The sequence below is a fragment of the Cygnus atratus genome, chromosome 11 (assembly GCF_013377495.2).
Source record: "Cygnus atratus isolate AKBS03 ecotype Queensland, Australia chromosome 11, CAtr_DNAZoo_HiC_assembly, whole genome shotgun sequence".
NCBI classification, from domain to species: domain Eukaryota; kingdom Metazoa; phylum Chordata; class Aves; order Anseriformes; family Anatidae; genus Cygnus; species Cygnus atratus.
The window spans coordinates 10,599,070-10,614,978 of record NC_066372.1 but is presented as its reverse complement, the minus strand read 5'-3'; the positions used below and the strand labels follow the sequence as shown (position 1 = coordinate 10,614,978).

The 15,909-nt window shown below is 46.6% G+C and overlaps 1 protein-coding gene across 1 annotated transcript in view; it reads left to right on the top strand.

Moving 5' to 3' along the window:
- CSNK1G1 (casein kinase 1 gamma 1) overlaps positions 1 to 15,909 on the top strand; it is an 88,880-nt gene that overhangs the window by 52,314 nt on the left and 20,657 nt on the right. Inside the window, exons 6-7 of the mRNA XM_035566663.2 lie at positions 6,672 to 6,823; positions 13,844 to 14,078. Coding sequence (XP_035422556.1) covers positions 6,672 to 6,823; positions 13,844 to 14,078 — 387 coding nt within the window. The remainder of the gene's footprint in view (positions 1 to 6,671; positions 6,824 to 13,843; positions 14,079 to 15,909) is intronic.

The window sequence follows — 15,909 nt, the reverse complement described above, 5'->3', positions numbered from 1 at the left end:
CTTGGGTATCTTTCAGTCGTTACCGTTAATGATTCTCTACTGCAGCAGTTCGGGTTGAAGGGCTGCCTGTTCTCGACTCAGTTACAGATTTACTTTTAACCACTTGGGCTTGAAGAGTGAACCACAATGAACACACAGCTGATTTTTCTAAATAACCGTGCTGGAAAGAGGTGATGTTGAGGGACCTGATGACAGCTTGAAGGGAGTTAGGTTGTGAGGAGCCCTTAACATTGCTTGCTCGTTATTGAAATCCAGGAAGGTTCAAGTTGCTGTCATTTGAAAGCTATGCCTTTGTCTTGCTGGCTAATTGGCTTGAGGCTGGCTAATTGGCTGGCTAATTGGCTTGAAGCCTTCTTCCTGGGCTTTGAAACTTCTGCAACGAAAGTTCCCCATCCCTCTCCTGTAGAGGAACTTGGAGGCTGGCATGAAGAGGGAAGAGCACTAGATACGTCTGGACCTGGTTCTGTCTGCCAACAGCACTCCAAAATGGTCTTTCCAGAAAGCTGTGGATGTACACGATGTGTGCTTCATGCTGCCATGTCTCATCTCCTCATCGCTGTCACTGAGGTCCAAATGCAGACTGTCGGTGGAAGTCACGCTCAGCCCATGTTGTGGCTGCGGCATTTCCACGTTCTCTTTAGCCACTGGTCCCTCCGAGCACTTGGATCCATGTGAGGGCTCGCTGGGGCTGGTTTTCAGCTGCATCCCCAAGGTCAACCTGGTCTGCAGCCGCGTATGTCCTGCAGCCCACGCACAGAAATCGGGCGTTAAATCAGTGCAGCTTCGCTGAGTGTCCTGTGGCCAGCTTTTGGCATATTCCAAAATTTTAATCGGTGTGTTGTCATGGACACAGCAAAGTACCTGCTGCTGACTTTAGGGAATGAAAGCATTCAGCTTAATTTCATCTGCCGTTGGTAGTGATTGCTCTGATGACACTCAAACATGCTAAAGACAAGCAACATGTGCTATTTTCTATTTTTATTTTTTGCCTAAAGCTTTGTTTCAGACCTGAAACGGAAGCAGCCTCGGTGAGGGGCTGTACTGAAAAGCCTTTGCAGTCTCACTTGGATATAAGACATCTCCGAAACCTACCATCAAATGTTTGAAAGACCTTTCAGACAACTTTATTCCAAGTAACAAATCTATCTTAATTTTTCACCTCTGTTTCTATTTTTTAAGTAGATCCTTCAGAAACCTGAAGGTCAGAATGAACCTTTGTAATTTCAGCCTACAAAACATGGCTCGTAGATGTAACCTGTTAACCAACATACTCGGGTAAATTTAAAGCTGCTGCTGCAGGGTGTGTTTCAAGAGCTTAAAAGAAGAGATCTTGGCCCAGCTGATGTTGATCGCAAAGCTTCTGTTTCGGCTAGGATGTTATTCTGATTTGAAAATTAAGAGAAGGGTAGATCCTCATTAGTGTAATCAGCTTAAATGGGTTGACTACTCTAAAGCAATTTGTTTAATTTGTTTGAAACATGTTTAATTTTAGCTATAAATGTTCAGCTCTCACACAGTTGCTATTTATGCTGTTTATCATGTAATTTTGTGTTCTGTGATTTGTAAAAATAAACCTTTTTGCTCTGAATGAGAATTCTGTGACAATCTACATCCTATTCATCAGTGCTGCTTTAAAATCTTGCAGAACTTTTTGTGCGTTAATGCTGCAGGGGGACTGTTGTGTCTCTGGATGAGTTTTTATGAAGACTTGTTCTTGCTGCTCACATAGAGCACGTTTCTGCATGGAGCATCAGCCGTTTGCTTGATGTTGGATTGCTCCCCCTTCCCTTTGTCTCCGGGTATCTCATTTGGGCTTTCTTAGCAGTGACCTCCCCTGCTATAGTTTTCAGTTTTGAAGCCTGTATGAACCTTAATAGAGGAATCAAGCTGTAATTGCTCTTGAAGCTGAAGACCTCAGCTCCTCGGTATTTGGCCACACGACATCTGAGGGCAGCGTAAGCCAACTTACAATGGGAGGAAAAAAAATGGTGATTCAGAAGCTAACAGTTTTGTTCACCTTTTATGAAATGTGGCTGTTTCCTGTTGAACTGGTGGATGGGGACTCAGGTTTTGCACCTCATCTGATGTAGATGCCATGTATAGCTTTCTGTGCTCACCTCTTCTTGGGTGCAGTTTAGGTTGCTCACTGTTGCACTAGGCTTTGTCTTAGCCTCTGAGAGCATCAGTACGTATTCTTTGTATTCACAGCAGATGGTTTTTGCTTTCTGTGCCTTCCACGTGGAGCAGATGCTACAAAATTAGATTTCCCTTGGGCATATCCTTTGATTGGCAACTCTGCCATTCCCCATTTCATAACTGGTGCTGGAAGCCGCTTTGGACTGCCTGCGTGGCTTGCACAGCTGACGCCTGGACTGACGCGGCTTGTTGGAGCATGCCAAATGTTGGATGGGTTTCTGGGGCTGTTGGTCCCATCCGCACTGCCCTGCTCCTCCGCCTGTCCCTTTTGGTGGCAGCCCTCGGGAGCTGCGCAGTTGCAGCACCTTGGGAAACCCAGGGCTGGAGTCGCATGGCAGCACGGGAACGTGGTGGTGGCAGCAGAGCTTGAGTTTGGGCTTTGATGTCTGCGTTTGCTCTCATTCCAGCAATGATGCTTTAATCTCCGAAATGCTATGCTAGGTTTTCGCTGCGCTCAGCTTGAATTTCTTCCAAGACACCGCACTGCTGAATTAGCAGAATTTGCCTGTGGATTCCAGCACAGTGATCAGTCTCTGTTTATTGCGTTGATAAACTTTCTGCAAGAGCAAAGGTGGAGTGGGACCTCTTACAAATTGTCAAGCCAAACCACTCAGCAGCACAACTGAAGCCATTAAACAAATTCCAATGACTACTCAACTGTAACAGGCTGCTTTTTTCTCCAGAGGAGAACCTGCACATGTCATGCCTGGATTTTCTTGTGTTAATGTGTTGGTCTTGTTTAGCGCCTTGGAGAAATGACTTGTTTAGAAGTTATTTCATGCATTAATTGGGTTAAACTGGTCATGGTTTGTATTTGAAGTGTTGAGTTGTATCATCGAATCCTCCAAATAAGACTCTGCTCTGCCCGTGGCTTTTCATCCTGCACTCCTTGACTCCAGGCGTGCTCACCGAGGACAGGCTGCTTCACAGCACAGCCTCTTCCCTCGACGTTTCCAGTCCCCTGCCAGCACCACTGCTTTGCATTAAAAACATCAAGTTTGACTGCCCAAACAAAAGATACTCTTCCTTCAATCAATCTCTTGTTAAAAAGTTCTTCTCAAGTATTTGCAGATCTACGGGTGATGTTTGTGAGGTTCCTGTGTCAGTGGACTTGCGGGGGGATCAGGACATGTTGCTTGTTACCGAAATAGAGCTGAGCTGCACTCTGAATTACACAACTGAGCTCTGATTAAATTAAATTTTACATAGATTTTCCTAGGTTTGTAGGAAGAATTGGTTTGGAGATGCCTCTATCTTAAACTTGCCGAGGACCACCCTGAAGCCGTCTAGCCTGGTCGGCCTACTCAGGCCCTGCAGGTAGCAGGCACCATTAATACCAAAACTTCTGCTTCCAGCCTTGCCCCTTCCTAAAAAGATACTGCATATTGACTTATGTTTGAGTGAGCTGAGGCTGTGTTACCCTGCCTTCCTCCTAACTTTATCGCAAGTGCAGGGCTGAGGAGTCCTGGCTTGGGCTGGGGGGCCCCAAAAGGCCGGCCAGTGATGCTCCTCTGGAGCCAGGATGCGTGAGCGATGCAGCACAGGGCAGATTCCTCCAAACGCCCTCTGGAAAGGAGAGATGTTTCGCGGCATTTTTATTCTAGCAAAGCCAGTCTGTAAGTTCTTGACTGCAGAGCTGGCAGCAGCGCTGCCAAAAACCCTCAGAGAAAAATCGAACCCTTAAAATATGCCTGGAACTAATAATGTCCTCTGTAGGCTGGCACTTAGGATGCTTTTTTTAATGTTCTTAGCTACAGCTTCACCTTGCAGGAGCTCCCACCTAGGGCAGAGCCTTTCTGAGGCTTTATCCTGCTGCGGAGGCTGGGCAGGGTGCTCCAGGCTCGTGGCTCAAAGCACTCGCAGTTGATGGTGAAGCGAACTCGAGGGGCTGGGACCCCAGAGAGCACTAAGTGGCTGCGTTGCTTCCTTTCCCACGTGAAATCCCCGTCTTCTGGGTCTTACTGTAATCTATCTTCCTGGTTCTTGGGTCCAGTAGGAATTTAATTTCAATTGCAGTGAACTCTCTTTACCAAGTAAGGCAGTAAATTTATTCCTTTTCCCCTTGCTCTGGGAATGGGATTCTTTGCCTTCCTTAAGAGCCTTTCTGCAATTTTATTCTCTGCTATTCCGTAATTAGCACACTCCTAGCCTGAGTGGTTTCCTTCCTGATTTGCACTTTTCAAGACTGTTCTCCTGATGCAGAAACTGTGGTACAAGTACTCAGTGTATAGACAACTTGAATTTATAATGGTCTCAGTTTGAACTTCTCGTAGAATATTCTATTATTTTCTAAAAAGTAGATGATTTTTAGTATTAGAGAATGTTTTTGAAAACAAAACAGAAATTCTGTTTCGGTTGTCTGCCATTACGGCTGCCTTTTTTGGTGCTGGAATACAGGTTTGTTTCAATTCTGAGTCCTTTGTGTGTTCAGTCCTTTTTACAAAGTAACGTAGGTAAGTCCTCATCAGGTTTTACTGAAGACTGAAACTGTAAGCTGCTTCAAGATCTATTGCAGTTGTTCAAGCCTTCAACACTGAGCTGATGGCATTAAATTATCATTTATGTTTGTTTGGGGTATTTGAAAATGGTTTAGAGCTGCCTGGGTCACATCCCATCATTGCTTTCTGAATTGCTTCTATGTCAGAGCCCCGTTTTCTCAGAGGACCTTACTGCTATTAATGCTCACTAAAATGCAAAGCTCTGTTAAGAGCAGCAGCCTCCCAAGCTGGGATTGCCAGTGCCAGTCTGGGTAAATGTTTTACACAGGACATGAACTCTGGCTGGACTGGGAATTCCTGCAATACTCCGTAATACCTCATTAATGCATCCTGACGACTGATGCCTAATATGATTCCCCAAGCATGTGACTTAACGAGATTAAAACCATCCTACAGTACTCTTTGTCATGCCGTATTTTGTTCTTTTTGAGTAATTTATGAGAGTATAAGTTCTGTAGTATTTAAGCATTAGTAATCTCAGTGCCACATTTATTGTATTGGTGGGTTGATGAGTGCCACTGGGCGGGTTAACTAGCTTTCTGAGCCTGCAGCAGGGGTAAAGCTGTTGTGTTTCTGACATCTCCAGTTCTGGTGTTTCCCTGATTTGCTGTCTTTACCTGTGCTGGGCTAGGCTGCCTGAGTACAACACAGGGCAGATAAAAGCAATCTAATTCTGGTGTCTGATAAATAGTGAGGTTTTTTTTCTACCTTTAATATTTATCTCTTATGTAAACAAAGTGTGTGATGAAGTTTATAAATGCTGTCCTTTCAGGTCCCATGCTGTACGATTTATGGACCTCCAAGGAACTTGTTTTGTGCAAACAGGCTGCATGCATTGTAGTGCTCCCCGTGCTCAGCCATTGCAGCAAACAGCAGGTCACTGTACCTCCATGCGCTCAAGCAAAGATGTTGTTTTGACATAGGACAAAGACGTGTATTTCGAAATTAAAATCCTTCCATTGTGCTTTGGAAGTGCTTATGAGACATAGGCTGGAAGTACGCTGACAAAAAGAGTCTGATGCACAGCTTGATGCTGATGCCAGGAGGCTGAGCGCCTATGCTAGATGCTGATTAGAAAAATTTGCAGTTAGCTCTGCACTGTATCCTCCCCTCTGTGGGCTGGTCTGACTTTTCTTTTTGACTAAAAGGTAATTCGGGTAGTGCTGTGCGGCTCGCTGAGTGTTCAGACACAGGGACTGTTTTTTGCCTTTACTGGTGCCTTTCAGAAAGCCACTCGGCACAGAGACGCTGTCAGCTGGGCATAAATATTGCATGCTCTTGCTGAGAAATCCGTTGCTGAGCTGTTAGGTGGGAAGGGTGGGCTCTGACTCCTACCAGTTGTGCCGAGTTCTGTGTGCAGCTTAGCAAAATGTTTTACACATATGCTTAATGACTGCGCTTGTTTATTTTTATGTGATGATGAATGAAAATTTAAACCTTCGCTCTTTTTTAATGGAAAACTTTTGTTTTCCTTTCTTATGAATGTAATACATGTAAATTTTACGTAACATTGTGCTGAATAACAACAATGGATTAACTTTGTTTAAAAAGCTGCCTGTTTTTGGACGTGCCTGATGTTCTTCAAGGGCTGTCATCTTCTGACACTCATCGGAGAAGTCAGGCCCACGTTCGGGTTGTGCTCTGCCTGGTGTTAGTGCAATGCAGGGAACTCCTTGTCTTGTTACACGAAGCCCAAGCCTTTGTGCTGCCAAAGCTAGACGCTTTCATGTGGTCATGTTAGTGCTTTGAAATCCATTTGTCTGTTCAGGGGTGTAGCTGAGAAAAGCCTGCACTGATTTGGCCTTTGGTTCGTTCATGGTACATGCTGAAACTTATTTGCTCACGGGGTGAGATCAAACAGAAAAGACACTCGAGAGGTAAAAACAAAGGCTCTGCACAGCAAAAGACTTACACCCAGGAGGAAGGGTATTAACGTCGTACCACTGACTGATTTCAATTCTTTTCATATTCTTCCAGCTGAAGGGCTTCCCCAGGTTTATTACTTCGGACCGTGTGGAAAGTACAACGCCATGGTACTAGAGCTGCTTGGTCCTAGCTTGGAAGACTTATTTGACCTCTGTGATAGGACGTTCACTCTGAAGACGGTATTAATGATAGCCATCCAGCTGGTGAGTAGTAGGCACGGCAGCCTCCGCGAAACAACCTGTGCTTGTCTCAGGTCTGCGTTAGCCGAAGGGTCGGGCTGGCAAAGCGTGAGGTTCGGGGATGTCTGCTGGCTGGACAGAGTCGTCCTCCAGAGAAGAGAGGAAAAACTCTTGCTCAGGAGGGGAAGGTTAGCTTATGCTCAGAGCAACCTTGAACAGCAGAACCAGTGAAGCTGGATTCCTATGGACCTGTCCTGTTTCCCCTGCATGCTCCTGCCACAGCACCTACCCCAGCTCCTTCTCTCTGCTGGGACATCCCCCACAACATCTTATTTCTTACCCACAACACGGGGAGCATAGCATCCTCCCGCACTCCCACCAGTTTTACTGGTTTAGTGCTACCAGGGTGCTCAAAGTCTGAAGCCTCTCAGGGCAGCGAGAGCTGAGCTGTCCTTAACCAGAATACCGGCATTTGAAGTCTCTCTTGGTCAGATTTGGTCAAAATTGGCCAATGTGTTTAAAAAGCTAATAGTTGGAAGATGATATGTCTGTGGGCACCATCACAGAGACTCTTTTTGCCTACGGAAACCTAGTTAAAAGGGGTAGCTTTGAACTGTGTTTGAGCGAACCACATGAAAATTGAAAATACTAAACGTGGTGAGTGGACTTCCGCAAGTGGGTTGTGCCAGTCACTTCTAATTTTGGGTTGGCTTGCTCGATTTCAACCTGTGGCCTGCAGATACCTAAGTGGCATTGCAGAGGTAGAACCATGTGTTCACGTAAACGAATCTGTGGATACAAGTGTTAAGAGAAAAAGTAAAGGAGCAGAGAGTGTGATATTATTCTAAATAAACTGAACTTTGCCACGACAGAATCTCAAGTGGAAAATTTAGTCACAGATGAACAGGTTTGAATTGTGCTGGCCTGGTATTGGGTGCACACGGCCGAGCAGTCCGATTTTGTTGGGTTTGAGTGGTCCGTCATCACTGGAAAACCAACTTAGAGTTCTGTTTTTGGTTAAGTCAAATGGCATCAGTTGGCAAAGCCTGGGATACAATTTGTGTAACCTTTCCATTGTGAGGGTGCACTCCAGAAACAGCATTACCATTTTGGGTAGCTTTTCTGCAAGTGTCTAAAAAAACTCATAGTCCTTCTCATAAGCAGAATAGCAACATGGATATATTTTTAAGTGCATGTATATAACATAGGGCAAAATTGGGCTGGAACAACCTACGTCAGTCGAATTTGACAGACTTACATCTCCTACAGTTGTGCTAGTGAAATTTCCTAGTACTTGTAGGAATACTTTTATTTCTGTGAGGCCACTGAGGAAATAGAGACCGACACAGAAGGGTCCCTCTGCCTTTTAGCAAGCCCTGTGGTTGCAGGTTAGTTCTGTACTCGGAGGGTCTTCACTGGCATCGTCTGCTGATGTGACCTCGCCTGGCCTGCTAGCTCATCGTGACACTGACACCAATTTGGGAAATGGATGCTCGAGGTGAAGGACAGGAAATGCGATCACAAACGGAGCCAATTTTCTCTGTAGGCAGTCGTTCTCCATTTTCCCTGGGGAGATACGTTAGGACCTTTTCAATCTTTTCAGAAAGATTTCATGAGATACCAGCTTGGAGTGTATGCATTAAGGAGACACGTTTAGCAGCTTCAGGTGTGCCCCGTCTCCTTCCCTGGAAGGTTTCCTGGGACAAGGGCTCAGCTGGCCCCGAAGTGTTTTCCAAAAGGGTTGGCACTTGCTGCTTGACTGGAACAAAAGCCCTTTGCTCCAACCACAAGCCTTTGGGGAAAATTGTCTTGGATTTATCTCAGTTCCTACGCTAAATCATTACAGTCACTCTGTCACACTCCATTGTGAGGGAGACATAAAAGGAGTTGAATGTCACGTTCAGTGGTTTTGCCTCCATAAATTGTTTTGCTGTTGTTTTTGACCAGCCAAGGCTGCTTAAGCTGCTGCTGTTCTAATCTCAGTCACAAGGAGACATAAAACTTCACTGCCAGAATTCAGTGCACTGCACCAGCAGCATTTCTCTCTTCTGATGTTTGACACAGCCGTTAACAAAGCCGAATGTCCAGGGAGACTTCCAAAAACGTGAGCAGCCTGGTACCACCCAGAGAGCAGAGAGCACCTGCCCTGATGCAGGGAGGGAGGGACTTCACAGAGCGGTGCTGTTCCAGTTTGGTTCTTGACAAAATACCATCAAATCACTGTTTTTTAGCCCAGGAAGACCACCCAGAGGTAAAGCAGTGTTACTGGTCAGCGAGGCCCCTCTGCAATGCTCTGGGAGCTCTCCGGAGATGTCCCCAGTGCCAGGAGCTGCTTTTGCAGTGCCTTTCCAGCCTTGGGCTTGGTCCCTTCTGGAGGGGAGGAAGGAGAGGTGTACTGTGGATAATTTTGCACATGTTGAGCAGCAGCAGCATGTGTCATTCTTCCCTTTGCTAGTTCACAGCAGGTTTCTGCAGTAAAAGCATGCTGTCCCTGAGCTAGTGGGATAATAACAGTGTGCGCTCCTCTGTCCCCTGATTTTTTCTCCCCTCACTTGCATCCCCATGACCACAGGGGGGTCCAGTCACTCCTCTGCTGTCTGTGTGCTCCCTGCTGCTGCCCGCGGCAGGCTCAGCCCAGCAGCAGCCAGCTGCTGTTTTCCACCTCCCCTTCAGCTCCCTTCTCCCCGTGCTCCCCCGGCAGCCTGACCACTCTGCACAGCACGTCTCCGACTCATCCGTGCTTATGCTGGATGCTAAAGGTAGGAAGGAAGATTGAATGCAGTGTGATGGCACTCCATCTCCTTTTCCTGTGTCCAGTGGTCAATTTTTAACCAGAGGCATACACGAAAGATGTTTTTTTTAATAAGCGTACATGCTTGGCTGGTCTTAGCTTGACAGGTAGCAGTAGCTCGGGGCTGGGCAGAACCCTTTAACTCCACAGATTTTAGGAGAGAGAAAAGCCCTCAAGGAGAAACAAACACCTGGTGATGGTTTTAAGGAGTGTAGCTTGAGATTAAGGGAGAATTTAAACTTGGTTTCACGTCAAGAAGACTCTGCTGGCTGGGGGAGATAGAGCCTGGATGGTGATGAATCTTCAAAGAAAAAGGAGAACCCATTTGGAGTATTTTCTGGTCAGATGACACAGTGGGGAAGTCCGCCTCGGCCAGGGATGAGACACAGCCCTCAGGTTTGTCACTAGACTTGGCTGTTTTTCTGGTAGGCGTGTGCTGTGCTCGGAGCTGTGGCAGCAGCTCAGCAAGCACAGCTTGGTGGAACCAGAAGCACTTTTTCTTAGCCTAATTCACTGCTTCACACGTCTCAGTGAAAACCTGTGTCAAAGGAGTCCTCCTCTGCTTTTCCTTCCCCAGTGGAAGTTTTGGAGCTCTGTTACTCCTGTAACTCGTGCATTCATGATGCTTCACTTTGCTCTGTTAAGAGTATCAAATGGGAATCTCATCCTCCACGTGCAGCTGAACAGATCGAGTGGCTGGCCTTCCTTAACTACACAACGCATGGAAATTAAAAATGGGTTCACTGATGCCAGTTCATAAAGCCTGTAAAGCAGAAGTCATCTTAGCTTTGCGGAGCTGACTCAGTGATCGGGCTGGGGAAGAACACTTTTTACTCTGGCTTCGATTTTTCACTCTTGGCTGCATCCAACATCTGTGATGCTGCATTGACAACTCAATTTGTCAGGAATAATGTGATTTTCACCCTTGCTGTACATGCTCGCTGTCGCAACCAAGGAGCACAAGGCCCCTTGTGTCAGGCATTGTGCAAGTACTTCTGGCTGTGATCTAGACCAAGTTGTGGTGAAAAGTGACCGGTGACCATCAAACTCTGGCCATTAAACGTGAAGAATTTCTAATCTCTGCTGATCTGATCTGTATTCAAGCAGGTGATCTGCAGAAGAAGAGCTGAGATTTATCATGAGGATGTACAGATAAGACTGACAGCAAGATCAGATGATCAGCAGCTACATTTTGGGATAAAGGGGGTTTATCACAGTTCTCCTTGACATGAGAAAGGAAAATAAAAGCATGGTTTTATTTGGCATCTGGTTAAATGTCACAAATATCCTTCCATTTCTCAGCCACAGGGCAGGGGTCCTGCTGTGTGCCAGGGGATGCTCGCCCCTCCCAGGGGGTTCTCTGATATCTGAAATGGATATTTGTGGCTCCAGAGATGGACCCCTGAGTAACTTGGCCAGCTGTGGATGTGGAAATCCTGCTATAAGTCACGAGCAGAATCTCCCCCACACTGTTACTGTTCCTTTGCCCTAAGACAAAATGCCATAGTCTGTTCTAATGATTGTTAAAATAACAGAGCAGATGTTAACGCTGCTTCACAGTCACTGTTTTTCAGCCTAAAAGCAATTCCAACCATTAGTCCGAGCTCCTTGCAGTGGCCTGTCTGTATGTGGAAGGACAAACAGGCGGATATTAGAGCCTATAGCTCAAACACGCACCAGTGGGCACCGTGGCTCTGCTCCATCCCACCTCTGGACTCTGGAATAGTGGGAACTCACGCTAGTCTCAGCTCCTGCACTGACCTCTTCTTCAGCTGCACCATGTCTAGGCCAAGGCCGTGCCCGATCGCTCTGGGGAGCAGCTGCTGCAGCGGCATGGGACGTTTCTTCTCAGCAAGCCTGGAGGGGAGATGCAGCACAGATAGGCACCAGCTCCCCATCCCCAGCAGACATAAGGAGGGCACACATCCTGTCACAGCAAATAAAGCACTGAGGCTGCTTCCAGAAGTATCTTTCTGACGTGGAGAGCCTCTTTCAGCCATCCCTGGCTGTGTGTGGTTTTCCAGCAGCACATCAGAAGGTGTCCAGGCAGATGGAAATAAAGAAAAAGGACAATGAAAGACCTGACAGCGTGTGTCTGTGTGATGGGAGCAAAAAAGGCAGGTACATAAATATCTCCGAGTGCTGCTGGAGTGTATTGTTTCAGCAGACATCTCAGCCATCCAGATTGTTGTCCTGGCCAGAGCAACTTGCTGTCAATTAAAAAAAAAAAAAAAAGCTTTTTTTCCACAGTTGTGTAATTGCTGTTGTCTGTTTCAACAACTGGGCTTCTCTGGTAGCAGAGGCAAATCAAATGAGGTAGTCAGGCTATGCTTGAAAGCTTGTTATGTATGGAGAGGCTAGGAAACCCTTTGTCCCCATTTTAAGGGTTGCATCTTAATTTGAATTGCCTCCCCATATACCTTTTTGTCTTCAAACCTGCTGATGTGTCATGTAGGTGATTTAAAGCGTGAAGAATGGCTGAAGTGCAGAGCATCTGCTCTGTTCTGCCTCATCCTGTAATTGATTAGAAATAATGGCTCTTAGCCGTGGAACCTATTTTCTCAGTACATTGAAATAAATCACTACTTAAAATGAGGGAGGAGGGGAACTGTAACACGTGCTGTTACCGTCTTTGAAGAGCCTTTTAACAGTCCTGTTTTTTTTCTTAAGACCGAGGCACCTGTAGTCAGTTTTTTACTGTCGCCTGCCCTCCCTGTGCAGAACTTTGTTTTTATTAGGAGAGCTGCCCCCTTCTGCCTGTTACTTCTTTGCAGATGGTGAAAATGCAGCAAGTTTTCCTTAAAAACAAGGTGTCTGATAAACCTCTGGGGGCAGGATAGAGTAATCTCACATGCCCCTGCAGGGACGAGGCTCTGATTTCACTGCCTGCAGAATTAAAGAGCTTCATTTGTTTTGTCTTGGCAAACATACTTAGGTACCTGAAATGGCACCCGGGCTGTCAGATCCGGGCAGGTGGAGCCTTCAGCCAGGCAGGCATCCAAGATCTGGAAAGAAAAAGAGAGAGATGGGTTTGAGCGCTGAGGATGCGTCCGGATTCAGCAAGAAACAGACAGCAGTCGGGGTCTGTCGGCCGGCCCCAGCTCACAGTCGGAGCAGGCCCCTGAGTCTGCTGCCATCACACCGTGAGGCCGCTGCGGTGGTGTGGCAGTGACCTCTACGGACTGACGCTCGTTAATACAAAATCTGGAGTTTGTGAGAGCTTTGCCATGTTTTTTATAGCATCGTGAGCCTGCATGCAGATGGATAGATCTAAATGGCCTTTCCAAAGTGTCTCGCTAAAAAATACATACCCTCTGATGTGTGGGGCAGCCGTGGACCAAGGTAGCCTTAAAAGGGGATTTAGATCTTTTCAATTAAAACCTAAAGAGGAAATAAACACAGAATAAATGGAAGTAAGTTGTTAATTATCTTCACTTGGAATCATCTGGTAAGTCAGGAACACAGAAGAGAACTGCTTGCAGACCTACTCTAAAATCACCTGCAACATATTTATTTCCAAAAGTGCTGTTAATGGTGAGCATCTGAATAAGGAGAGTGGTGAGAGGGGGAATGGCCCATTCAGCCCTTGGAGCTGGGGGTACCTGCCTGTTTACTTCCTCTTCAGGGGAAGAACAAAGTTAGTCAAAAGCTGGAAAATATTCCAGCTATTTCTGGTTGACAACTGGTGAGATGAATTATTATTTTTGGTCAGCATCAAGGAGCGTAAGACTCCTACCTGCCCAGAATCCCCCTCCGTGGAGGATCTGGTATGTCTAAGCCAACATATGGGTCGAGAGAGGAAGGTGGTAAAACACAGAGCAACAAGGGAAGGCTGTGGGCAAGGGAAGAGCTCTTGGTAACCAGTATATTTAAAATCAGTATCAAAAGGCTGCTGCTGCAATCCTCTGTGGAATCCTTCCAAGAACGGTGTTCTGGTGGTACCGTTTCAGAACGAGCCTGTCCAATTTCTTTTCAGTTCAAGTCAGGGAGCACAGCGTGGTAGCTGGAGAAAGGAGGGGATGACAAATTCTTTTTCCAGCTCTGCACCGATTAACGTGACCCAGCTCAAACAGTAACTTCTGCCTTGGTGTACTCCATCTGTTGTGTTTCTTGTAGGATATCTGAGTTCTCAGATAGCACCAAGCACTTTCAGGAGATTTTGCGGTAGGCTGGCAAAACCTTGCTGTGCTGTTAGTTGGGAGAACATAACAGCCGGTCTGCTTGGGAATAACTTTTGCCTCATCCTTTTGCAGATATCTCGAATGGAATACGTGCATTCGAAGAACCTCATCTACCGAGATGTCAAGCCAGAAAACTTCCTTATTGGCCGGCAAGGCAATAAGAAAGACCACGTCATTCACATCATAGACTTTGGATTGGCGAAGGAGTACATTGATCCAGAAACCAAAAAACACATACCTTACAGGGAACACAAGAGCTTAACTGGAACAGCAAGATACATGTCCATCAACACTCATCTTGGCAAAGGTCTGTGCAGTCGGCGCGAGTTTGCCATGCCGAGTACTGTAGAGCTGACTGAAGCTTGGTTTACAGTTCTGTCATGCCTTTTGAGGTCTTTGAAAACCATGCAGCATGGTGGTGCTGTTTACAGCTGTGAGGTTTTACAGTTTGGGGTTTTTTTGAGGCATTGAGACAGCTAAAATGTTGGAACTGGAAGCCTTGTAATTATAGTTTTTATTAGGAACTAAACAACTGGTAGCAACCCTGCTCTGATAAAAGGCAAGTAGGCAGGTAGTAACTGCTGCACTAAATGATGACAAAATAGATTTTTATAGCACAGCCCTGCATGGGTAACTTTCAGTTTCAGGTGTTACAGTTCCATGTTCCCTGACCTAATAATCGGTTGGAGAAAATTAATAATGTTTTCCTTAATGATTTAACTCATTTTAAACCTGTCTTCTATCTCTTCTCCTCACTGTCTTGCATCTCTCTTTCATATTAGAAAATTACATTTCTGTGGGTGAAAGGCAAAAAAAAAAAAAAATAATTGTTTATATTCACTTAAGCTCGTAAGGGTAGTAAGATAATGGAATATTTCTTGAGCAGCCTCCCAGCTAGGAGATCAGGGCGTTGCTGGCTTTTGGATCTCTCGGAGAGCTCTCTCTTTGGGCATTAAGAAGGGATGGGCCCAATTTCTATTTTCGGAAAACCCAGCGGAGATTCAGGAAGGGATGGAGGAAGTGAGAGGCTGCAGTGGGAACAGGCCGCTCGCCAGGCTTGGAGGCTGCGGGTGGGATTATCTGCAGGGCACAGCACTGCCACCACCTACTGGCGAGCGACCTTTCCGTCCCCACGGCGAGCCACAGCCGTCAGCATGCTGATGCGTTTTCTCATCCCCTGCTTTCATCAGGTGGGAGGATTGGGAAGGAGTGGTGGAGTTGTCCCCTTCGCATTTCAGGACTGAGCAAAGTAAAGCAGATTGATTACAGTTTTTCAGAAAGACAAGTGCTTTCAGCCATCTCCCTGAGAAGTTTATCTGCATCATTGCACTAAATTACCGAGCTCTCTTTTTTTTTCCCCCTCCTTTTTACAGCTGTATCAGGGTGACATGCAGGAGCCATTATCCTGATTCCCTTAAGCTGAGCCTTCTCACCTCCAGACCGTTTTGCAAGTTACATTTGCTGCTACATGAAGGGGAGTCATGCTGTGCAAAGCGCTGCCTTTTTCTCCCCTTGCAGATTATGCGGCATCGGGGACAGCTCACACGCAGTTTGTTTTGGTGTGTGGGCTGCATGACTCGATTTGCTCCGTACTGCGGGTTCTGAACGCGTTATCTGCCTGCAGGTGGAGGCTGGCAGGGGAGGAGGTTGCACCAAAGCACTCTGCAAGCTCTGTGAACCCCAGTCTGGTGCTCCCTGGGAGAAGGGCCCGAACTGCAGCGCTCTGGCCTTCCCTGTAAACACTTTCCTGCAGCATGCTGGGAAGCCAGAGACAGCAGATGACGGATTTTGGGGTCCCCGTGCTGTTGAGGAGCTCCAGGGCTATTTGCTCACCAAGCAAGCCGAAGGGTCACGCTGCCACGAGGGCAGCCTGCCTTTGGCGTTTAAGGATGCTTTTCCTTTGGCATGAAGGCCCCTCTTTTTTCCCCTCATCTATAATCATAACATCTGCATGGCAACAGCAGCAAGTGTCTCACAAGCAAAGCAGTACTAAAAGGAGCTATTTTTAATCCGCTCTGATGCGATGAGCTACAGAAGCAGTCGGGAGAGGGCTGGCACTATGCAGCACAGTAGTTCCCTGCAGCTGGCTGCAAGTGTCCCCTGCCTGTTCTGCATAGTTCAGAGGAAATAACACAATC